The sequence below is a fragment of the Macrotis lagotis genome, chromosome 8 (assembly GCF_037893015.1).
Source record: "Macrotis lagotis isolate mMagLag1 chromosome 8, bilby.v1.9.chrom.fasta, whole genome shotgun sequence".
NCBI classification, from domain to species: Eukaryota; Metazoa; Chordata; class Mammalia; order Peramelemorphia; family Peramelidae; genus Macrotis; species Macrotis lagotis.
Genome location: NC_133665.1, coordinates 142,434,145 through 142,459,818, shown reverse-complemented (window position 1 = coordinate 142,459,818; position 25,674 = coordinate 142,434,145). Strand labels below are relative to the sequence as shown.

The 25,674-nt window shown below is 37.6% G+C and overlaps 1 protein-coding gene across 18 annotated transcripts in view; it reads left to right on the top strand.

The window, feature by feature from the left end:
- ATP2B2 (ATPase plasma membrane Ca2+ transporting 2) overlaps positions 1–25,674 on the top strand; it is a 681,398-nt gene that overhangs the window by 545,516 nt on the left and 110,208 nt on the right. For all 18 annotated transcript variants that reach the window (XM_074198571.1, XM_074198568.1, XM_074198575.1 and 15 more), the window contains 2 exons: positions 6,092–6,349; positions 9,711–9,836. In XM_074198571.1, coding sequence (XP_074054672.1) covers positions 6,092–6,349; positions 9,711–9,836 — 384 coding nt within the window. The remainder of the gene's footprint in view (positions 1–6,091; positions 6,350–9,710; positions 9,837–25,674) is intronic.

The window sequence follows — 25,674 nt, the reverse complement described above, 5'->3', positions numbered from 1 at the left end:
TTGTAGATATAGATATATGTATGTATTCATACATATACACACATACAAAAATATATAAATGCACTTATGATCTCTTGCAGGATCGGGGCCCATTTAATATAAAGATATTTGGAGAGTGGAAAATAATGATAGCTAACCTATGACACACCATATGCACATATAGATCTCTAAGGTTTATAAAGTGTATTTTATGTATCTTCTCAATACTTAGCTTAAAGTCATAGCTATTTAATACTGGAATTTCAGCTATCAATGAGGGCTGTTTTGTAGTAGGAAGAGACCATTTCAAAGCTGCTCAATATCTTGCCGCATAGTCAAGAATTCCTCTAGAACTCTTTGAGAGAGTTCTAGACTTTCCTGTATAATGATAACAGCAATACTTATGTAGTGCTTTAAAATTTTCAAAGCAGTAACAAAGCAGATATGTTATCTTATTTGATCCTTAAAGCCATCTTAAGTAGGTGCTGTTATTATCCCCATTTTACAGATGGAGAAACTGAGGCTGGTAGAGATTTAGGGACATGCTTATTGCCATACAGCTAACTAATAAGTGTCTGAGGCAGGATTAAATGCTTATCTTCCTGATTTCAATTTCAACACTCTAGTTGATGTACCTAGAGACATTGTAATGGTCCCAGAGTACCTTCTGAGTCAGTGGAGAATGGTTATTATTAAATCATTTTTCAGCCATTTCCCACTCTTCATGACCCCATTTGAATTTTGTGGGTTTTTTTGGGGGGGGGGTGGTAAAGATAAGGGAGAGATTGCCATTTCTTTCTACAGCTCATTTTACAAATGAGGAAAATGAGCCAATGAGGGTTAAATGATTTGTCCAGGGTCATACAGTTAATGAGTTTCTGAGATCAGATTTGAATTCAGGAAGATGAGTCCTCCTGACTTCATGTTCCTAACTTATATCTACTGTACCAAAGTTGTGTTGTCTTAAGTAAATTGTAAACCTTTAAAACTTGGTAAACCAGATGTATGTTTAGTTTTCTGCCTCATAGCCTTTTTGTAAGCAATATTGGGAATTTTTGGCACTAACAGGAAATGAGAAACATGGTAAAGCAATATTTGCAGTTCTGTAATGTTGAATTCAGAGCTGTGATCTTTGGAAGGGGAGCCAGGAAAACAACTCAGTTCTCCAACAGATGTTTATTCAGTATGTTTATCTTCTCTTCAACATACACAGTTTGACTTTTGTCAGTTGCTTCCTGTGGACAAGACCCTGTGCTACACACTTTGGAAAATACAATGGTGAATAAGATTAATTAATTGGTCTTGAGAGGTTTTTGTCTAATTGGGGAGAGGAGTAGTTCATATAAAGCAAAAAACAAACGAACAAACAAACCCCAGAACTGGCATTAGATGGAAGTTTATTGTGGAAGTTTAGGTGAAGAAGACATGTTGGGTTTGGACAGTAGGGAAGGGTATATGAGTTGTGATCTGACCATGATTAATAATGATAATAGCTGCTTTTAACTTAGCACTTTGATTCACATATTATTTCCTTTGAGTCTCAAAACCACCCCATGATAGAATTGCTAGTATCCATTATGTACCCATTTTACATATGGAGAAACTGAGGTTTGGAGAGGTTAAGAGAGTGGCATATAATCATTACACACTAGTGTCAGAAGCTATATGTGAGCCCAGGTCTTCCTGATTCTAGGTCAAACAATACATTTTGCCGAGCAAGAAAAGAAATAAGCAGAATGGAGAGAGAAGGACATACTAGGTGGAGAAAGCAGCATGTGAAGAAAGACCTGAAAGATGAGAAACCCAGGGTATGTCAAACCATAGCAACAGTATGTAAAGGACTGTGTCAGGTACTCTTGGAAATACAAATGAATTAAAAATCATCCCTACCATCAGTGGAGGAGAGATAAGACCTGTATAGTCATTGAAATCCTCTGAGTCTTGTTTTTCTTATCTGTAAAAGTTTGAGAGAGGATAGAATACATGACCTCTAAAGGTCTATTCTTGCTTTGAATCTAGGATCCTATGAATTACTAGGTTGAATTGTTGTAACTATGACCAGGATACAGGAAAACAATTCATTGAATCACAGATTCTCAGAGTAGGAAGGGACCTAATCTACCCTAGCTCATACTGAACAAGGATCCCCTTTGCAATAATCTAAGAAGGAACCCATTAGCTTGCATTTGGACCTCTAGTGATGGAGAAGCCACTCTATCTGCTTTTCTTTTTGGACAGTTCTAGCAAAATTTTTCTTACATCAAACTGAAACCATCCTCTCTTCTCACTTAGCACCTACTGCTCCTAGTTTTAAGACTTCCCCAAAATTTTGATGTCCAAAACTAAATAGAATACCAGACATGTTTTCTGACCAGGTAAAATACACAGGGGCCATTTTCTCCTTCATTATAAACACTGTGCCTCTCTTAAGTCAGCCTAACAATATTTTTGTTTCTGTTTTTTTTTGTTTTTGAGTTATTTCTCACCATGCACTCATTGATTTTGCAAATTATACAACTCCCAGACTTTTTCCACATAAATTGTTGTCTAGCCACAACTCCCCTATTCTGTACTTGTGGACTTATCCAATTAATTTCTTGAACTCAAATGTATCATTATACATTTTCTATTACTTTAGTCCTATCTTAGTAGATTTAGCCCATTTTTTCTGGTTTTGAAATATAAATATTTTATTTGTTTTCCAGTTATACACAATAATAGTTTCTATGAATCATTTTTGCAAGGTTTTGAATTTTGCAATTTCCCCCCTCCCTTCCCCCCTCCTCCCCAACAGAAGGCAATCAGATATAGTCTTTACATTTGTTTCCATGATAAGCATAGATCAAAATTGAATGTGTTAAGAGCAAAAACATATCCATAAGGAAGAAATAAAATGTTAGAGATAGCAAAATTATGATAAGTTAGTAAGATAATAATCTTTGATCTTTGTTTAAACTTCATAGTACTTTCTCTGCATATGCATGGTATTCTCTATCATGGATCCCCAGAAATTGTCCCTGATCATTGTTCTGATGGAGTGGGCATGTTGTTTTTAAGGTGTAAAATGTTCTTCTGCTTCTGTTCATTTCACTCAGCATCAATTCATGCAAGTTTTTTCAGGCTTCTCTGAAATTCCATCCCTCCTGATTTCTAATTGAACAATAGTGTTGCATCACATACATATACCACAATTTATTCAGACATTCTCAATGGATGGACATTCACTCAATTTCCAATTCTTTGCCACTGCAAACAGAACTGGTATGAATATCTTTGTACAGGTGGGGTTTTTACCCTTTTTGATTTAGCCCCTTATTCTAGCACTGGAAGACCAGAATTTAAGAATACCTTGGAAGACTAAGCACATTTATGTCAATTAATGTTCAGGGTTTTCCTAGTGTTAGCCCTGTGAGGTTTTTAGATCTTGATTGTCTCATCTAATATACTCTGTCTCCCTCTTTGTTTAATTTAGCCTCAAATATGGTAATGTGTCGTATCTATATCCTCATGCAAGGTATTGATAAATTTTAAGTTGAATAGGGCTAAGGATCTAATGGTTATCTACTAGAGATTTGCCTCCGGGTAGATGCTGATCATCACTCTTTGGGTCATGATTATCATATAGTTCCAAATTCCTCTTAAAATATTATCATCCATTTCACAGGATTATCAGTCAAGCACATGGTAGAGATTCAGATAACCTAGGTCTTTAGCATTTGCCAGCCTTGTAACTCTGTTGGAAAAAGAAATTGTATAAATTAGCTATGACTTGTGTAGGATGAACCCATGTTGTCTCTTAATGTCTGCTGCTTCCTTTTCCGAATGGTCACAAAACTTCCCTCTAATTATACATTCTTAAATTTTGCTAGAATTTAAAGTCAAGTTTAGCAGGTTTTAGTTTGAAGAATCCACTTTATTACTCTTTTTGAAAACCTGACTATGCAAATCATAAAATTTTTGATTAAAGAGATATCTTCAATTTTGCTATCTCTTATACTTTATTTTTCTTCCTTAAGGATATGATTTCTTTCTTATCACATTCAACTCAGATCAATGTATACCATGGAAACAATGTAAAGACTAACAGACTGACTTCTGGTGGGGGGGTGAGATTAGGGGAAAAATTATAAAATTCAAAATAAATAAATTTAAAAGAAAAAATAAATATTGAATTCCAAAAAAAAAGAGAGATATCTTCAATCACTAGGTTAATATTGGGTAGTTTTTGGTGGCAGAAGTAACCCACAAATGTTGCCAGTATGGTTGCATCCATATCACATCTACAATAAAACATGAGTGGACAAACCATTCACCTCATAGTTTGTGCTATCTTAACAGTTGACTCAATTCCCAGAGTCCAGAAAACTGTTAAACTCTTCAGAAAATCAAAAGCTATTTAAAAGTAATATATAATATAATTATATAGCTGTCACTTGGTGAGTCAGTCAGCAAACATTTGTTAAATGCTAACTATATTCTAGGCTCTGTTCTAAGTGCTGGAGATAAAAAGTAAAACCACAGTCCCTGCCCTCAAGGAACTCACATTTGAATGGGAAAGCCAAGATGTAAACAGCCATGTGCATAAAATATATGTGTAGATGGAAAACAGTCTTAGAAGGAAAGTATATAAGAAGGTCAATTAGAAATGGGATGTGTACATTATTTCCATTTTAGCTAAGCATTTTATTTGGTTGTGCTTTTCTTCTTATCATCATTGACTCATGGCATGCTAGAGCCAGAAGGAGCTTCAGGAATTGCCCAGTCCAGCCCCTTCACTCTACAAAGGGAGAAGTGATTGCTGCCTGCCCTGTGGGTCTGTTTTCCAATGATTTGGTCAGTCTAATTTTAGATTTTGTCAGTCAGAGAGAGTTCAACATTTATTTTGCAGACAATTGGAAAGGCTTAGACTACTCCTGGCCAGAAATTTTGCTGTGGTTCTCAGCTTTGATTTCTCCTACTTTCTATGCCATTACTTCTCATTATAGCCTGACTGCTCACCAGAAGTCACCTTTCTTTTTTCCTTGGGGCAAAATTGGGCCCTTGGTCCCTCAGCCACAACTCCTTTGGGGATGTTTTTGAGGGGATAATTTGTACTTTTGAGCTCCTACTCCTCCTGTACTTAAAAGCTTAATTGCCCTTCTGAGTCAGACATCTGTGGTTAAGAGACTTTTCCTAACTGTTCCCTTGAATAATTGGAAGGAACACTTAGTTGGCAAATAAATAGCATCTCCTTGAACTGCCAAAGGTGAGATGCCATTAAGATGTAAGCATGATGGACTGAAAGTAAGAAGCTTGTCATTAGTTGTGTACCTTCTGATACACCGATAAGATTTTAGTTCTTGAAGTTCTTGATAAAGGAAAAAAGTTCTGGAAAGTACTCTGGAATTCTACCTTGGCCATTCACTAGATAATGATTCACTAGATAATGTCACTTAATTTAATCATTCTGGGCCTCAGTTTCCTCATCTATAAAATGAGAGATTTTGAATTATAGAGTTTCAGGGTCTCTTTTTTTAGCACTAAAAATAGCAGCATAGTCTAATGAAAAGAGAACCTAAATTTCAATTTTGCACCTTCTATTTATTGCCCATGTTACCTTGGGCAAATAACTTAATAATTTCTCTGGATTTTATATAAAAAATGAGGGGTTTGAACTACAGGATTTCTAAGGTAACATCCACCTTTAACCCTTTGCTCCTTGTCATTCTTAGAAACCCATAATCAAATCAGATTAAATAAACTTAAGATCTCCCTCTTATAAATAATAATTTAATCTTTCTGGGCTCAGTTTTCTCCTTTATAAAATAGAAAGGAATATGCTAGTCTTTCATATTACCAGGGTTAATATAAGGGGAAAATGTAATAAAAGATGTGAAATTCTTCAAAAAAACACAAAATTCTATCAATATGCTAGGAATTTCAATAATCATCAGTGCTTGATGAACTTCTATTGTTGGTATCTATCCTTTAGGGAGGGCAAGCTTCTTTTTGGTGGATGGGTCAGTTTGGATCATTTATTTTCTAAGTTACTCCTAAGTTACATTTGCTGGCCTACTCTTTCTCTAGTCTTATTTGCTTTTTCTTACAATTCTTTCTCTCTTTTTTCATGCAGGGTGTGCGACAGCCCAGGCTGGGGCTGAAGATGAAGGTGAGGCAGAAGCTGGTTGGATTGAAGGGGCTGCCATACTTCTCTCAGTTATCTGTGTTGTTCTTGTCACTGCTTTTAATGACTGGAGCAAAGAGAAGCAGTTCCGGGGTCTGCAGAGCCGAATTGAACAGGAGCAGAAGTTTACTGTGGTCCGGGGAGCCCAGGTGATCCAGATTCCAGTGGCAGAGATCGTGGTTGGTGACATTGCCCAGGTAAAATATGGTAAGTTTTCCATCCCCATCCCTCCAATCTCTACAAACTTAGAATCCCTAAAGTTTTTTGAGTTTTTTTTTTGCAAAGCAGTGGGGTTAAGTGACTTGTCCAAGATCACACAGCTAAGTAAGTAATTATTAAGTGTTTGAGGTGGAATTTGAACTCAAGTCCTCCTGACTCCAGGCTGGTGCTCTATCCAGCTGCCAAATACCTTGTATTTGACTTGGGATGCCTGGGCATCTAGAATGAGACTTGGTTGGGTGGAGAGAACAAGATCAGCATTTGATTATTCTAGTATGGACATGCAGGTCAGTGAGCCCAAAGGTAACCTTGGTGATCCATCTTTGGGCCAAGGACAGAGAAAAGGAAGTATCAAGGCTCAAAGAAGACTAAAAACCAATTTTTTGGGTGGAAAAGACAATCAGTGGAAGTCTGTTAAAAAATCAGGACAGTTATTGAGTCCTAGGAAGAGACCTCAGAGATCATTTAGTTTAATGCCTTCATTTTACAAATGAAGACTCTGAGGTCCATGGAGGTTGAATGACTTGCCTCAAAATCCAGTAATAGATTGTTATTGTTGCTCAGTCATTTCAGTCCTGTCCAACACTTTGTGCAGAGTCTTACAGTTTTGGGGTTTTCTAAGTAATGATATTGGACTTTTTTGCCATTTACTTCTCTAGTTCATTTTCTAGATGAGCAAATTGAGGCAAATGGGGTTAAGTGACATGCCCAGGGTCTCATAACTAAAATGACTTGCCCAGGGTCACATAGCATAAGGGTCTGAGGTCAGATTTGATCTCAGGTCCTCCTGATATCATAGGTGACCCTCTAACTGTACCACCAGATTAGTAAATAATTATTAGTAAGTAATAGCTTACTTACTAATTATAGATTTAGTAATTGAGATTAGAATGCAGATCCTCAAACACTGACTACCATTCCCCTGCAAATCTTTTTTTTTTTTTAGGTTTTTGCAAGGCAAATGGGGTTAAGTGGCTTGCCCAAGGCCACACAGCTAGGTAATTATTAAGTGTCTGAGACCGGATTTGAACCCAGGTACTTCTGACTCCAAGGCTGGTGCTTTATCCACTATGCCACCTAGCCCCTCCCCCTGCAGATCTTTAAAGTCTATTTTATGCTTCTTTCTCCCTGAAATTTTCCTTGGTTCCCTTTTTTCTATAATAATATTGCCTCTTTACACTCTTATACACTTTGCTTTTCTCTTTTTGCTCATTTCATTCTTCATCAGTTTGTAAAAGTTTTCAGAATTATTTTAAAAAATTGATATTCTTCTAGCTCTGATTCCTTTACTATGTTCATTACTTCATATACGTCTTTCAACATTTAAAAAAATAATGCATTTCTAGTTATTCACTTCTGAATGCAGTTTGAAGCATGTTTTTCAAAAACTTTATTTTTTACTGTTTTATTTCATTTCTATTTTGTTTGCAATGTGACTGTTACATGAGTTAAGAAAATAAGAATCTATTTCCTTTCGATTTCTTATAGCAAAATCATAGTCCATTGCATTAATATATGACAACTTATTCAGCCATTCCTTAATTGGTGAGCTTCTCTTTACTTTCCACTTAAATATTTTTGTATATATAGACTTTTTTCCTATTTCTTTGATCTTTTTTTTCTGATATAAACCTAGAAGTGGTTTGATCAAAGGGAATATACTATTTAGTAACATTTTTAAAGTATAATTCCAAATTGCTTTCCAAAACTTTTGTCCCCATTTTCATGTCCACCAATAGTACATTTGTGATGCCTGTTTTCCCACAATCCCTCCAGCACTTATCTTTTTCCTTTTTTATCATCTTTTCCAAACTGAGACAGTTCTCAAGGGAAGAAACACAGGCTATCTATAGTCATATTAAAAAAATGTTCCAAATCACTACTAATTAGAGAAATGAAAATTAAAACACTCCCTTTACTTTTCTAAATCAGATACTCCTAGGAATATCAGTAATAGTAGCCAATTTAGTTAGTTCTTTAAAGTTTTAAAATCATTTGACATATATATGTATATGCTATAAATATCTAGAACACATTATCTCATTTAATAATATAGTATTTGAGCTGAGGAAATATTTGGTAAAGTCAGAGGGGAGAGAGATGTAATGGCAGAAAAAAAAATCTAGTCAGAGATAACCCACAGAATCACAGAATTTTAGACTTGGAGGAGATTTTATTAACCATCTTGTTTTAATCCAACAAAAAGAATCCTCACTATACATATTTACCTAATTTTCTGGTCTCTTGGTCCAGGCAGACTGATTATATATGTATTAATATGTGAATGTATGTGTGACTATGTGTGTGGGAGGGGGTGTGCCTGTGTGTGTTTGTGTGGGGTCTATGTGTATGTATTTCTAGAATTTGCTCTTCAGAATAGAAATATTAATCAATCAATGAACAGGTACCAAACTGTGGTCAAATCAATGAAGATTCAGATAAAAAAAAACAACAGTGGCAGCCCCTCAAGGAGCTTACATTCTAATGGGGGAGCTGATATATAAAAATCAAGATACATGCAAGAAATATACAGGATTGATGAAGGTATTACAAGGGGAAAGACATATAAAATAACAAGGTAACTAAAAACTTCAGAAAAGAAAGAAGTCACTTTAGAAGGAAAGTAAATAGCTGTGTGGGGCATTAGAAAGGCCCCTTGCAGGTGGTCTTAAAGGAAACCAGGTTTTCTATGAGATGGAGGTGAGGAAGGAGAGCATTCCAGGAATGGAACAGCTAGTTCAGGATGAGACTAATTATGTATATGGTGATCTATAGATTAGAAATAAAAGGATACTTTTTAGAAGGAGGTGGGCAAGAGGAGGAGGGAAAAGATGGAAATTCTGTGCCTCAAAGAATTCAGGTAGAAATTTGTCTCTGATAATGCTGGAAATATTATTCAGCTAGGGAACAGTTGGAATTTCTGTATTGGTCTAAATACAGAACAACAGAAGTTAAAATGGAGAGTTTAGATATTGCACTGGAATGGATTGTATGTAGGGACCTCCTAGCAGGGGTCCTTAACCTGGATTCCCTACACTTAAAAAAATATATTTTGATAAGTATGATTAGGTGATAAGTATCATTGGTTTTCTTTGTAATTTTCTGTATTTTATCTTAAGGATTTGAAAACTGGATTCTGAGAGGATTCCATAGTCTCCCTCAGACTGCCCAAGGCATTCATTAACTCAAAAAAAGACAAAGACCCCTGCGCTATTTGGAAAGATCTTCATTGCAAGGACAAATGGCCCCATGTGTGCCATTAAAGATACTGTATTTTTTTTGGTATGGGGTCCCAGTCCTTTCAAAGTAAGATTTTCACTCACTTTCTCATCTTTGTTCCTTTTAATAGGTGACCTACTTCCTGCTGATGGGATCTTCATCCAAGGCAATGACCTTAAGATTGATGAAAGCTCTTTAACTGGAGAGTCAGACCAGGTCCGCAAATCAGTGGACAAGGACCCCATGCTGCTTTCAGGTGAGAAGAGGTGATCACCCTGTTTCCTCTGTAGAAATTCCCACACCATCCTCTCTTCCCATAACAATTAATTGGTGAAATCCTATCCAAGAGATGTTGTGGCATCTGTTTATCTTAGAGAGGATTTCCCCTCTCCCACTTGGTACATGGGAATATGCGGTAAAGTCTTTAGAAGGAAGGTTATTAGTTTTGAGTTCTCTCTCACCAGTTCAATCACGATTGAGGAATCAATTTTACTGAAACTTGACTTGATTCACTAAATAGCAAACACTGTTCCACTCTATGAAAAACTGAACTTTGTTCTCATTCCTCCCAAATGATATTGACATTGAAACCAGGAAGGAATGAGAATTGTGTCTCCTTCTCTCAGATAAACAGGAAGCAGGAATTTCCTTTGGAATGTCTTGGGATCTAGCTATTAGGTTACCTTGGTTTGACCTGGTTGTGAATTATGCTTAGATGTTTAAAAATTGAGAACCAGAAGAGACATAAAATGTTAAAAATTATTAGATCTGAAGGGACCTTAGAATGCAAAAAGGAAAAATTGTTTTATCTTTGAACATAGAATATTGAAATATAGAATGTTAAAACTGGAAGGGAACTTAGCATATAGTCTCTGGGGCACAGTCTATTAGATTTGGAAGAGGCCTGAAGACAGAGATTATCACAACATAGAATATTAGAACCAGGAGTGACTTTTGCCCACAGAATGTTAGAATATAGACTGTTGGATTTGGAAGGGACCTTAGAATATGGAATGTTAGGATGTGGAGTGTTGTTAAAATGGAAGATGCCACAGAAGAAAGTAGAATGGAAAAGATCTTAGAAATCAGTTTTTTTCAGTTTTATTATTTTATAGATGAACAAATTGAGATTTATAGAAATGAAATGACTTTTCTAAAGCCACAGAGAGAATCAGCACCAGACCCTAGATTTCCTGTCTTAGGCAAGGGTTCTTTTCACTGAAATATACTTTTTCTCTCTGGTAGTTGAATGCCATCATTTTCAGGTGCAAATGGAGTCAAAATCTGGGTATACTCAGTGGGCCAGGACTCTGAGAGAAGTATATCTTGGGTCAAGTTGGCAATTGCCTTGGATCAATAGTTTTTGATGCTAGGGATTGTAGAAAATTTCAGAGTTGTAGTACCACCTTTTAAATGAGGAAAGAATGTGGAAGGGCTGAAGCCAAGAGATTGTCCCATTTTGTTTCTGTTCTTTCCTTTCTATTCCTAGTCCAGTCTCTAGTTACTTTTGCTTAGATTCTCTTAACAACTTCCAGCCTTCCCCCTTTTTTTTTTAGGTTTTGGCAAGGCAGTGGGGTTAAGTGACTTGTCCAAGGTCATACAGCTAGGGCATTAGTAAGTGTCTGAGGTTGGAGTTGGAGGTCCTCCTGATTGTGCCAGCTAGCTGCACCCAGCCTTTCCCTTTTCTAGCCCATCCTGCAAACAACTACTAAATTAATGTTCCTGAAAAACATTATACCATTTCTCTGGTTCAATACTCTTCCCCTCAACCCCCTCCCCTCCCCACCTCTGTCTAACAAAATAATGAAAGTAGAATTATTTAGTGGAGCATCTAAGGCTAGATTATTTATATGGTCCCAGCCTAGTTTTCCTTAGCTTCCACTACTCTAAGCATTTTCCAATCTACTGCACTAATCTAAGTGTTGTTGCCCAATTATGTCACGGTCTTTCTTGCCAAGTCTTCCCTTTAACCTTTAAACCTAGATAAAAGCCCACTTCTCCAAATCTTCAGCCACCTCCCCAGCCCCAGGTGATCACACCCTACTCAGAAATTTCAATGGATATTTCTCAATCAAATAATGGAAAACTTTAGTGACTTCCACTGTGCCTTTACCTTGTAAACTATCTCCCCACAAGATCAGGTACTGTGCCTTATTTTCCCTCCGCCAGGTCGAGAACTCAATGGAAGGGATAGCCAAGGTGTACTAAGCACTCCTTCCTTTCAACCTGGGATGTCCAGGGGTTGGGGAATATAGGTGACATGCTAGAAAGAAAGTGATGATTTGTCTTGGGGAAAAAGGTCAGAACTTGGAATCAAGGGGGTTGGGTGCAGGGGTCCAGCCTCCCAGGGGTCCTTGGAACCTGACAGGAGGGATAGAGTTGGCAAAATGAGTTGAGTCAACACAGGGGTAAAGGCAGGAGCAGGTTGACTGACTGTCAGCTGCTTGGATTTATTTTTATAGTCCCAGAATCATGTATGTTTCAAGCAAACAAGCTAAGATCATTTCCTTGGTTACAAAAGTGTACAATTTTCCTCATCAATCATATAAGTCATGTGGTTACAAGTTTTAATCATGTGATTACAAATTTAATTAATAATCATATAGTTAATTGATTTCTTATCCCTACTCAGACCATGATGACCTCAACCTGTCTGTTACCTTATTTATTACTACATTGTATAAATTGTTAATTCTTTTTTTTTTGCAAGGCAAATGGGGTTAAATGGCTTGCCACACCACATAGCTAGGTAATTATTAAGTACCTGGATTTGAACCCAGGTACTCCTGACTCCAAGGCCAGTGCTTTATCCACTACGCCACCTAGCCTCCCTTATAATTGTTAATTCATTTAAAGTTTTTTATACGTTTTGTGTAAGTAATGTTTTTTGATACACTTCCTTAACAATCTATAGTGAAGGTCTTTATGCTTGTCCACCCATCCGTTAACTCATACAATAACCAATTTTTCTTTCAGGCCTTGTTGGTAGAAACCACAGTTTCTGTGACTTTTTTATTCTTTCCCATGAAACTAAGGCTGCTGGAGTTCACATATCAGTCACCTATACTAACTATTCTCTCACCATCTTTTTCATATATTCCTGTGTATGATAAGGGGGGCAAAGCTATTAATTTCCCTGGAATTCTATCTGACCCATCTTGTATCTGTATTCCCTGTATATATTCTGACATTTCCTTGGAATTCCCAGTGTTGGGTTTTCCAGGGATTTCATGTTGAAGCTTTTTGTATGCCTCAAGGAGGGGCAATCCTGTTAAATTTGGACAGAGTTTACAATCTGTTTTAGTCAAGGAATTTTTCTGAAATCCTTCCTTTATAGTCATTCCACTATTAGAGTGAGTAAATATTGCAATAAATAACAAACCTATAAATATGGGTATGCATGGAATCCCTATTTATATTGAAGAAGTAAATGCTGTTCCATCAGGCAGTGTGAATAATTTGGGTAGTAGGTATGTTGAGTCTGATCCGAAAGACCTTGAGTCTTCTTGCTGCAACTGTGTCAAACAGCTTAGAGACCCTGGCTCCCAACACTTGGGTTCAAATCCCGTGCCTGCTCCTCACTTAATAACCATCTGAGCTTGGGACAACACTTCTCTAGCCTTCAGTTTCCTCATCTGTATAATGGGAATAATTGTAATTAAATCACCTATCATGTTTAGTTATAATGGATATCTAACAGGGCTATGGAAAATAGGGGTTAATATACCTTTTCTTTTGGCATTTAGTCCTCTGAAAGAATGATTTCTTCAATGTAAAGAACTTCTGATGTGGACTTCTATGGTTACAGATCAACTTCTTAGTAACTTATAATCATGGAAAGATGCCTGGAGCATTGAGAGATTAAGGGACTTACCCAAGGGCACACAGCCAGCATATATCAGAGACAAGGGAAATATCCAGGTATTTCTGATTGCAAGAATGGCCTTCGGATTACTACACTACGTTGTCCCTCACTAATGTAACATAATATCTGTAAAATGAAATACTTCAGAATGGTGGGGGGGGGCACCTTTTTTTTAAGGTTTAACTACTATGATCCAAGAGCTAATTTCCTAATGAGAATAGTCATGGAAGGAATATTATGGTCCCATTGACAAATAGGAATGAGTGACAGGACCTGGGTGTTAGGAGTCACATCTTTGTTCCAGGCTTCTGAGCTGACTAGGTCAGCAAGGGACCAGTTGAGCTGATTCTATCTCTAAAGGCCTTGTCCTTAATACTGTGTGTGCTCTATCCTATCCCTCCAGTGGTTAAACCATCCCATTATACTTTCTGCTACTCTTCTTCCCACCCTAGGAGCAGTTTTTTTTTACCAGTACAAAGGGATGACATTTATTCTCTGCCTCAGTCCTAGGACCCCTCCATGAATTCTGAGAGAATTGCAGGCATCTGAAGCTATCACTCCCAGGGAGGAGTAGAGAAAACTAGGGCACTACATTCCCTTGACATCCACACTCAGAGAAGTCAGACCATCCTGCTTGATTTGGGTTTCGGATCAGACTCAACATACCTACTACCCAAATTATTCAGCATATTTTTGAGTCTGCTTATGGGGTATCTAATCATGGCTAGCGCAACCCTCTCTACGATTTTACCCTTGCTCTTCCTCTCCCCCATGGAATGTCCTTTTCATTCTATTCAAGTTCTGGCCATCATTTAAAGTATATCTCTGATACTCCCTCTTCCACTCATTCTTGAGCTCTCTACACAAATAATCTTTTCTTCCTTTAAAATGTCATCACAATTCCAGTGATATATTTATTTTAAAATCCATTGCAGTATACAACTTTCACATTGTTATGGATGTATGCCTTTCCTTTCCAACAAAGGTTTTTAAAAAGTTGAGAGTATAAGCCAATTAAGCATTTTATATACAGATCTTATTGGAAATTTTCTGTAAGGTAGGTATTACTATAATTCCCATTTTATAGAGGAGGAAACTGAGGATCAATCCAGTAACAAGCACAAAGCCGGTCAGTGATATATTTTCTTGGCCATAAATATATCATTCAGGAGTGAGAGGTGAAATTTGAACCCAGATAGCTTCTGATGCCCAAGACAACACTTTCTCTGCTATACAACCCTGTTTCTTGCATAAAGTAGTACATCCAAGTAATTAATGAATAAATTCATTTCTGAATTCCTTGAGGGCAGGGACCTCTTATCTCCTGCTTTTTTCTTTATTTAGATTTTTCAAGGTAATGGGGTTAAGTGGCTTGCCCAAGGCCACACAGCTAGGTAATTATTAAGTGTCTGAGGTCAGATTTGAACCCAGGTACTCCTGACTCCAAGGCCATTGCTCTATTCACTGTGCCACCTAGCTGCCCCTTACCTCTATTTCTCAACCAGATTAGATCTCATTCAGTGAACATTGAATCAAATATATCTTGTCTGAACTCAAGATGTCAGACCATTCTACCTTTGACCAGACAATATGCGTTTTTATTAAATACTTACTCTGTTAGATACTTTGCATTTTTAGGATGCCTCACTGTCCATAGGAGGAGATGCAAAAGAAATCATGAAAATCAATAACTCCCCACTGACATATTTGTTAGGTGTTTAATATAGAAGGCAACCATGTAAAAATCGCCGCAGATTTGTTTCTTGGGTTCAATTCTGCCCAGCGATTTGTGACTCAGACTCAGGAATGCAGGTTTTGGAAAGAAAATAGAGATTTATTAAAGGAAGTTATAGTATATTAAGAAAGTAATAGGAAAGTTAAAAAGAGTTTAAAGAGAAGACCACAAGGATTGCTGACTGAATTGGCCAGGCCAACAGAAGACTGGAAGGTAAAAAGGGACTGGAACCTTCCTCAGATCTTAAATTCTCTCCCAGAGTCCAGGGGAGGGGGTGGTGACCTAGAAATGACCCAAGTCCCACATTGGAGATTTTGCCTTTTGGGGAAGGGTCTCTTTTGGGAGGTCTTCCAGGGCCTGTGCTCCCTGGATGCAGGGCCACAAAACAATGCAACCCAAATCAGGTTGAAGGTCAGGCCCTCAGGTGTGGCCTAAATTAGATGATAAAGGAAGGAAGATTCCCTTTACAATGCAAACAAAAGATTTACAAAGTTTGTCTCCAACTGATCTCTTCACTCCCATGATCAGGTTTCTCTGCATCAAAATGACTTGCTTAAGATCACACAGCTAGCATCAAGTGCCTGAGCTGGCTTCAAACTCTCATCCTCCTGACTCCCAGACCAGTGCTCTTTCCACTTTACCACCTAGCTACCACTCTGAGAGATAGATATGAAAAGAATTATGATGCTTCCACTTTACAGAGGAAATATCTCTGTCTCAGAGACTTTAATTGACCTGCCCGTGGTCACATAGCTAGTAAACACAGTATTTAAACACTGATCTTCCTCTCTTTTAAATCCAATATGCTTTTCATAATATAAAGCAACCTCCCCATCCCAGGGCCATCCCACTTCACCTCAACTTTCAACAATTTAGGACACCTCTCCATGCCAAAGCTATAACAATTAATACTACCACCATCAACAACATTATCATTTATATAACATTTTACCAAAGCACAGTCTATATGATCTAATTTCACTAAAGCCTAGAGATATTAAAAGCAGGACTTAAGGTGCTGACATTGTCTGCATTTTTAGGAGCTGGATGGGATTAGTAGGAGATTAAAGAGAGATGTAGTTAAAATCACTTGTACTTTAGACCAGAGAAAATTCTTAGAACAAAATTGACACAAACCCCTCATTTTACAGATGGCAAAAATAAGGTCCAGTGATGACAAAGAACTTGCCAAAGGTTGCACAGCTAGTTAATGTCTATTCCAGGCTGGAATCCAGGCTCCCTGGCTCCAAGGCCAGTACCATAACTCTAGGGAGAGAGGGAGAATATTCTCATTGGGCAGTGCCATGTTTTGCTTGTTCAGAGTCCTGGACTCCTGATCTCCATTGTGAAACTAGAGACTGTGAGGAATTGATATGGCTCTTGAAAGATTGTCCTGGGCCCTCTCTTTGGGTAGCAACAACAAAGACCTGCAGCATGTTCTAAGCTGTCTGAGATCCTTGGCTCTGGGGCTCAGCCCGTCTGATAGCTGGGTGGCCCCTTGCCAAGGGCGACTAAGAGTGCAGCCAATTCCCTTTGTTTCAATATCAGTAGTCAGAGTTCTTCTGATCAGGAGCACTCCAGCTCAAGTCTGAGACCGGGAAAGATCCTTTGTGCTAGTTTATCATTCTGAAGTTTAAACAGGAAAGCCATAAAGGAGCTGAAGCCATTGGTAGAGAACTCTCTATTTTCTGTTTCTGATTCAGTGAAAGTTGGGAGAATGGAGGGACAGAAGAATCAGCTAGCTATGAGAATGCCAACAAAAAGTCAAATTTAGTGTTAGAACTTTTTTTATAATGGGTTAATCCTCACTTCAGGAAGACCTCCTAATATCTCTTTGATTCTTTTATTGCACCCCACCTGCAGAGGAAGGATTTTTTAAAAATGAAAATCTTTCTGGTCATTCTTCCTGTTATTACTGTCTCAATTTCGGTCTAAATCACCAAGTAGTCATTAAGCTCCTACTGTTGGCAGGCATTGTGCTAGTGACTAGGCTTAGAACAAATAAAATGAAACAATCCCCATTCCTTGAAGTAGCTTACAGTTGACGGTAGATATAACAAGTAACAAACAATGAGTACATTATAACAGTAATGCAAAATATAAGAAATACAAAATGATTTGGGGATAAAGAAAGCATTTAATGAGGAAAGGGACAAGATCTGTGATTTCAGTGGTCAACCCAAGGGTAGAGACTCACCCTCCCAAAGCAGGCTGGCCCCTCCTCAATTTAGTTTCCAAGAGCACCAAGGGCTTAGGGATTTTGCCCAGGGTCACCTAATTAATATGTATCAGAGGTAAGATTAGAAGCCATGTCTTCCTGTCTCCAAAGTCAACTCTTTATTCATTGTACTATATTGTCTCTCAGAAGAGCAGTGGTCTTGGAGTCAGGAGGATGAGAATTCAAATTTGACCTCAAACATTTGCTATTTACTAGCTATGTGACCTTGGGCAAGTCACTTGCCTCTTATTCAGGACAATCTCCAGTGATTCTGATCCATATCTGACCACTGGATCCAGATGACTCTGGAGGAGAAAATGAGGCTGATACTAAGTCACCAGCACTGCCTCATTCAAATCCTATTTACGTGCTTGTCATGGCATCACCTCCCTAATGTCACGATCTTCTTAGAGAATCAAAGGTAAACATCATCGTCATCATCATCATCATCATCATCATCATCATTATCATCATCATCATCATTCCTTGTCTAGTGAAGAGGCAGAAGAGTGGCATTGTGGGGGAATAGAAAGTATGATTGAACAAAAATCAGAAAACTTGACTTTTGTCTCTGCTCTGCTCTGCCCTGATTTAGCTTTGTGCCCTTCAGCAAAACATTTCCTCTTTTCAGCCTTTTGCTTCCTCCTTTGTAAAAAGGCAAGCTTAGAATGGATAATCTCTAGGGCTGCCTCATTGCTCTGACATTTCATGATGTCACTGGATGACCCTCAAGCCACTGGTAGCTGAAATATTGTCAGGGTACAAGTATCTTTCCCTCTCTGAACCTGTTTTTTTTTTTTATCTGTTAAAGGGGTAAAGAAATATCTATTACCTTCCTCATGTATCTGCTATGAGGAGAGTACTCTGAAAATTGCAAAAATATTATTATTAGTAATTATACTAGTTATCATCATTGCTATTGCTAACATTGTCACTACTTTAGTAGTGATAATAATAATTGCCAGTAGTCATAGTAATAGTCATAATAGTAGTAATAGTAATAATAATGATAATACTAATTAGTAGCATTAGTGGAAGAAAAAAGGAAAAGAGGAGAAGTGGAGGCATAGTAGGGGTGAAGAAGGAAGAGAAGGAGGAGGAGGAGGAGTGGTGATGATGATGAGTGCAGATTGGGTGGTATAGATAGGGATGGTTCCATCTTGAATTTTATTTGCTCTTTTTTTCCCTTATAAAAATCATGAAATTCTTTTATAAGTTTTCTCAATGTTGTATTCCTATCACTGATTATTGACTTTTGAAATATTTTAGCAATTATTGGACAGATCTCTCAAAATGCAACTCACATCCCATCAATATTTCTTCCTGTGTACTGCTTATCCTTGTCCTTTATTAGTTCTAGAATTGGAAGAAACTTCAGAAACTATGAAGAACAACCTCTCCTCTTTATATCTATGATAAAAAGGAGAGCCAAAGAACAGTCACTTAGGTAATAAGTAGAAGTCTCAGGCTTTGAATTGGATTTTACTTTTTCCAAATTCAGCATAATAGAATCTGCCCAAGATTGGAGGCCTTTCTCAAGGTCAGCAGCTCTTCACCTGGGATCACTAAACCCTTTGTAGGTTCATTGATAAATTTCAAGGAGTTTGTGGACAGATTTCAGGGCATCTGTGAACTTGGTTGGGAAAAGTAGTCTATCTAACTTCTAATTATAATTTAGTATTTTCTCCAATTGTGACTAATATAGAATAATATAATGACTTTGATAATTAAAAAGAATCATTATTCTGAGAAGGAATTCCAAGGTCCTAAAATGATTAAGAGCCCCTTCTGAGAATACTTTTAAATTTCATGGGTATCATACAGCATCTATGGAATACCCACTGCAAATGCACAGTGAGGTGGAACCAGAACTGAATTAGGATTAAGAGTGTAAGCTCAGATACATTTGGAAAATTGCTTTTTAGTATTCTGAGCTTCACCAAGGACCAAAAAGCTATTGTTTTAAAGAACTATGTTCTGTTGGAGATGCTGTCTGGCTTTGAATCTTGTACCACTGCAGTCATCTCTGAAGAATCAAAGCTGTGGGTGATCCTAAGGCAGGTGGAGGGATGTATGCTGGGTGAAATGACACATGTACAAGGTGTTGCATACATAATAATACTTAAATTATGGCATGATTAATGGAGAAAATGGGTTGGTCATGTGATGAGAGCAAAGGCTAACAGAGGAATAGCCCAAGTGTCTTTTAAAATAACAAAAATAAATTAGGTCCATGTGCTTTAGTAACTTATCTAAATTTAGTTCAGAGCAATATCAGGACTGGACCCCAGTTCCCCACTCTAGCCCAGAATTCTTATTGAACTCTTGTTATCAAGGCTACACCACTTTAAACTGAATTGGGATGCCCTACATTAGCCTAATAGAATGCCATAAGCCATCATTTCTTTATCATGATGTCCTCCCTCCACTGCAAGATCAGGATCATCTCAGGGCATCCTAGAGTCCTATAATAGACTGCCTATTTTTTTTCTGCATTTGGGGAAGTATAGAATTCACTTGGAAAACCAAGTAAAAGGACTAATTCATTTCAAATGTTTTTCCCAGATGTCCCCCCCCCCTTTTTTCTTTCCTGTACCTAAACTAGAAGTGTTACAAACAAGCTTCAGAAACCCAGGACAAAATTTGCTTTTACAGTTAGATCATTCCCTAATCTTATTGTTCCACAGGAAAGCTCCATGATATAGAAGAAAGATGGCTATATTTAGTCACATGGCACAAGTTCAAATCCCTGTTCTGATACTTGACCTCTTTAGGCCTCAGTTTCCTCATATATAAAATGAAACTTTCTAAATTCCTTCTAAAGTCCTTTCCCTTCTAAATCTCTGAATGTCCAAAGCCAAGGCTATAGATAACCTAGTACAGGAACTTGTTGTGTCTTAAAAGTTCAGCAAATATTTGCTGATAATAACAGTTGGCATCTAGATAGCCCTTTACAGTTTGCCAAGCACTTGGCACAGATTATTTCCATGGTTCCTTGACCCTATATAGATCCTGTAGTTATTCTGGTTAATATCCCCATTTTAAGGTTAGGACAGGTTAAGTCATTTGCCCATGGCCACAAAACTAATAAGATTTTGAAGGGCATCATCACCCAGGTTTGCATGACTCTTAAATTTAGCAGCATTCTACTGTGAACCATGATGCTTGGATAGATGATTCATTAGGAAATGTAATGTATTTCAAAATCTCAGGGACCTCAGCTACCATCTAGTCCAATCTATGCCTGAGTATGTACCACAGTCCTAACAAGTGTCATTAGGCTTCTCTTGAAAAATCTTCTAAAGCAGATCATTTCACTTTGGAACATCCCTCAAAATTGTCTAAAAGGTTTTTTTTTTACCCTTATGTTACACCTAAATTTGGCTCTCTGTTTTGTATATGGTGGGTAGAAACTTGATAAATATTTGTTGAAATATTTAGGGAGGAAGATGGCAGTGTTTCAGGACCCTGAAGAATCCAGTTCCCTCACAGATACTCCAATAAAATTCTAAAAATGACCTATAAGAAAAAGTGATTAAGAAAACTGTCATCTGTGATGAGTCTGTCTATCTAGGCCAGCACTACACAAAAAAAATATTTCAGGATCCTGCAGAAGCACTGAGTTGGGGTATGCTGGGGAGAAGGAAGGTATAGTATGAAGGAGTCTAATCCCACAACAGGAGATAGAACAGCACAGTGAAAGAACTGTAGTAAGAGAAGGGGTCACATCAACAACCAGGCAACAATGGTTTATCTCAGCATCAAGGCAGCCTGGGCTTGAGCCTTAGAAAGAGGTAGTCGGGGGCGGCTAGGTGGTGTAGTGGACAAAGCACTGGCCTTGGAGTCAGGAGTCCCTGGGTTCAAATCTGGTCTCAGACACTTAATAATTACCTAGCTGTGTGGCCTTGGGCAAGTCACTTAACCCCATTTGCCTTGCAAAAACCTAAAAAAAAAAAAAGAGATAGTCAGACAATTCTTGGAAACTATAAGGCCTAAGACTACATTTGACCACTGATCATGATGAAATAGGACTCATATATAGCAACGAGGAGTATGGGAATCAATTTGGACTCAGAAGTTGAGGCTGGAGGATAGTATAAATGTTAAAAATGCTTAGCATTATAAAGAAACACCTTGAACTATGAGAAACCTAATGGGTGAACCAAAAAGAGGGGAACTATATGAACAGTTCAACTGGAACCTCAGAGAAAAAGATGTCCTGACTATAAGAACTAGAAATGAAATAGTGGAAGAAATGAAACAAATGATACAAAATGGAATGGACAAGGAAGGGAAAATAAATTTGGAGAATTAGTGTGGTAAGCCTCACATAAGAATTGAATTCCTAGAAAACTAGAATGGACCAAAGAGAAAAAATCACCACAATTGTCTATGAAGAACCAAAGTAGTGAGTGACCCAAGAGGAAGTAGAGGATTTCTTCAGTGTTTTTTCCAGGAATGACATTTGGGTAAGATATGGAACAATCATAGCATAGGGATAAGTTCTTGGTGGGTTTCTTAGGAGAAGATAATCTCTGATAGGAACGATAAAATTAGTAAACCTTCCAGAAAGACCTGGAGATCACCCAAGATTCACTCTGCAAACAACTGTATTTACAAAGATTCAGCTCCCAAAGTCTGGTCACAAGGTGATGGATATCTTTGTATACCGCAGCTCATTGAGACCATCTTCTAGAGTCTGGAGGGTCATTGGTGAAGGAGGATATAGATCAATGAATTCACAAATTTCTGGATGTGGATATTTGTCTTTCTCATCAGTTCCAACACTTGATGACTTTCAAAGGGCTTTTCCCATCAGAATGAATTTCTTTTGATCCCTGTGACAGCCTTTGGGGCAACTTGGAAAGGCCCTGATGGACATCGTGAATCTTAAAGCATAAAGGGTCCTACCACCAGTTCTTAACCTGGGTAGTTGTGAACTCCTTTTTAAAAATATGTAGATAAATGTATTTCAATATAATTGGGTCCTTTTGTAATCTGTTTTCTTTTTTTTATGTAATATAATTAACATGAGAAGTGGTCCATTGGCTTACCCAGACTGCCAAAAAGATCCATGACACAAACAAAGCTAAGGACCTCTGCTAAACTATAATTTTTTTGGGGGGAAAAGTGCTGAAATTGTTGTAGGAGATGGCCTCTAAAACATACCACCTGTATGATCCTAGGCCAGTTGTTTCACTGCTCTGAACTATCTAGAAAATGAAATATTATGAATTATTTGGATCACCTGCTTTCTGGGGTTATAAGGAGAAAAATGCTTTGTAAAATTGAAAAGACATGCTATGAAAGGAGAAGTTATTATTATCATCTCCAAGACTGTCAGTTGCAGAACTAATATATATATGTATATCAATAGAAATGGTCCTCATTGGGGAATGCCTTGTTTCCATGAAGTCTAGAACTTATCTAGTTGAATTCCCCTAATTATACAGATTATGAAACTGACTTGATCTGTTGAGGGTCACACAGACACTCAGTGGTAGAGCCAGGAATAGAATCCAGGTTTAAGATCAATGGATAATTTAGATTTAGACTGGATAGAATTAGAAGCAAGCAACCTTAGAGGTTACATTGACTCCAATCCCTTCATTTTAGATATGAAGAAATTTAAAATTTAACCTAAAGGTTAAGTATCTTGTTTAGGCTCATACAGCTATTAAAAGCTGGGTTTGAACCCATCTTCCTGGCTGCAGTTTCCATTCATCCAGCTCTCCATCTCACTATGCTATTTTGTCTCTGGTTTATAATCTAGAGCATTTGCCATTATATTGCACATCTTTTCATACACATTTACACATACACATGCACTTACAAACACACACAAATACATACACTCATCTTCTCTTTGTCCCATTTTAAAATGCATATCTCCTAGGGAGGGGTAACAAATTAAGTCCAATTTGCCTTTGGGCAATTGAGGCAACATTTACTACTGCTGGGGCAACTAGGTGACATAATGGATAGAGCATGGGCCCTGGAGTTAGGAGGACTTGAGTTCAAATCCAGCCACAGACACTTAATAATTGCCAAGCGGTGTGACCTTGGGCAAGTCACTTAACCCCATAGCCTTAAATAAATAAATAAAACTTAAAAAAAATTTACTGCTCTCTAAATTATGCTCAGGTACTGTCCTAGGTACTGAAAAGGCTATGAAATAGCCCCTACTCTCAAGGAGCTTATATCCTATGGGGATACAGCACATTGATATATAATCAAATATAGGAAAAATACAAAACAAATGTAAAAGAGCAGAATAGAAGGTAATCAGGGATGGAAAGCACTTTTAATTGGGGGGAAGGGGGAAGATAGGAAAAGTTTTCCATACAGGTAGTGCTTAAACTGTGTCTTGAAGGGAGTGACTGGAGGAGGACTGCATTTCATGCATGGGGAAAGACAGATGTGGAAGTGAGTTAATCAGACCTTTTGTGGGGGCTGGGGGGATAATTTCTCTGTGCTTATCTTCCAACTGCACTCCTATGTTCCCATTGTTCTCATGCTACCAGTCAGGTGGAAAGATCTTAATAGCCTGAATCAGTCATTGATCTGACTTGAACTGCTAAATCATATGTTCCATGAAGCTAAAAGTAGTTTTTTGGGTTGTCCTTTTTAGTCTCCTATATCAAATAAGGCCTCCATGAGCTTGCTCTAATAAAGTTTCAGTCTGCCTAGACTGAGACATTGGTGAGATCCCCACTGATATATATGTGATTAGATAAAAATGTGATTTGGCGGTCTGATTATCTTTGGTGGAAATTGGCCCTGGTTGCCGGGTTTTGCTTTTTCCATCCCTTCTTCTAGATCTCATGAAAAACAACAACCCATTAAAAAAAATCCCTCAGTTTAGTCAGGGGCAGGTTAAATAAGCTATATTTAATAAGAATGGGCCTGGAAACTTTGTCAAATACTTCCTTTCTTTTTTCATAATTTTAAGAGAACCTAAAGGGATCATGAATTATTCCTTTGATGCCTCAATTTTTGCCTTTCTGTGGCAGGGCTAGAATTTCTCTGTCTGTCTAAGAGAGGAGAGGGACAAATTGAAGAATCCTTGAATATAATATAATTATTGTCCTGAATGAGAACTATGCCTGAAATTCTGAATCAGTTTCATTTCATTCTGTGACTTGTAGCTTTGTGGCCCTCTGTGTTATTGATCTGGGAAAGTCTATGGATCACTTCTTAGAATAATGGTTTTAAATGTTTAAAACATAATACAAAGAATTGCAAAGGAAGCCCATTAAAAAAGTTGATAATTAATTGATATCTAAATGAGCTAAATGAGGACCAACTCTGAGATATATGTGGTTATACCTAACTTACCTGGAACCCAACTTCCTTTGCCTATCTAATACACAAATCAAGTACAATGGGCCCATACCTAAGATAGATGACTTTTTAATTATATTGCTACATCTTTATTTTCAACCCTCTGAATCCTTAATTACTTTGTGTTTGATGCCCAGGGAATTCTGCAGCAGTATAAGGCCTAATATGACCTTTAAGAATCCTAGGGCTCTTGTAATTCAGGTAGATAGAGTACTGGACCTGGAGTCAGGAAGACCTGAATTGAAATCTTACTTCAGACATCTTGCTAACTTTGTAACCCTGGATAAATCACTTAATTTTGGTCTGCCTCAGTAATAGTATAATAATGATAGCATCTACGTCAAGGTTGTTGTAAAGCTCAAATAAGGTATTTATAAATCACCTAGCACTTAATAAATGCTTACTCTGGCCCCTCTTTTCCACCATGAGGGAGGTGTGCCATTTTGCTAATATATCTTAATAAAAACCATTTTAATCGCTCTGGGAAAAAAATACTTATTCCTGTTCTTGGTCCAGTTCTTCTCAATCTTATGTGTGTTTTAGGAACCTTTAACACTGGAGAATCCTTTGGACCCCTTCTTAGAATGTTTTTAAATGGATAAAATAAAATACAGAAAATCACAACAATTGTATTGAACTTTGGTTAGCAAAATTTGGTTAGCCATGCTAAGTATTGTTGAGAGTATGAGGACCAAGATTATCTTTAAGGATAATAGAACCCAATATAATTTATTATGGAATTTGGAACATGTAAGATGAAGAAGAGTAGCGGTGGATAAAACTGGATTTAAGAGAAGCCGAATTGAAATCTTGTCCCAGATATTTATTAGCTATGTGACCTTGGGTTAGTCATTTAATATTTCTCTGCCCTCAGTTTTCTTTGGCTGCAAAAAAGGGATAGCAATAGCAGTCACCTCAGGGTTCCTGTGAGT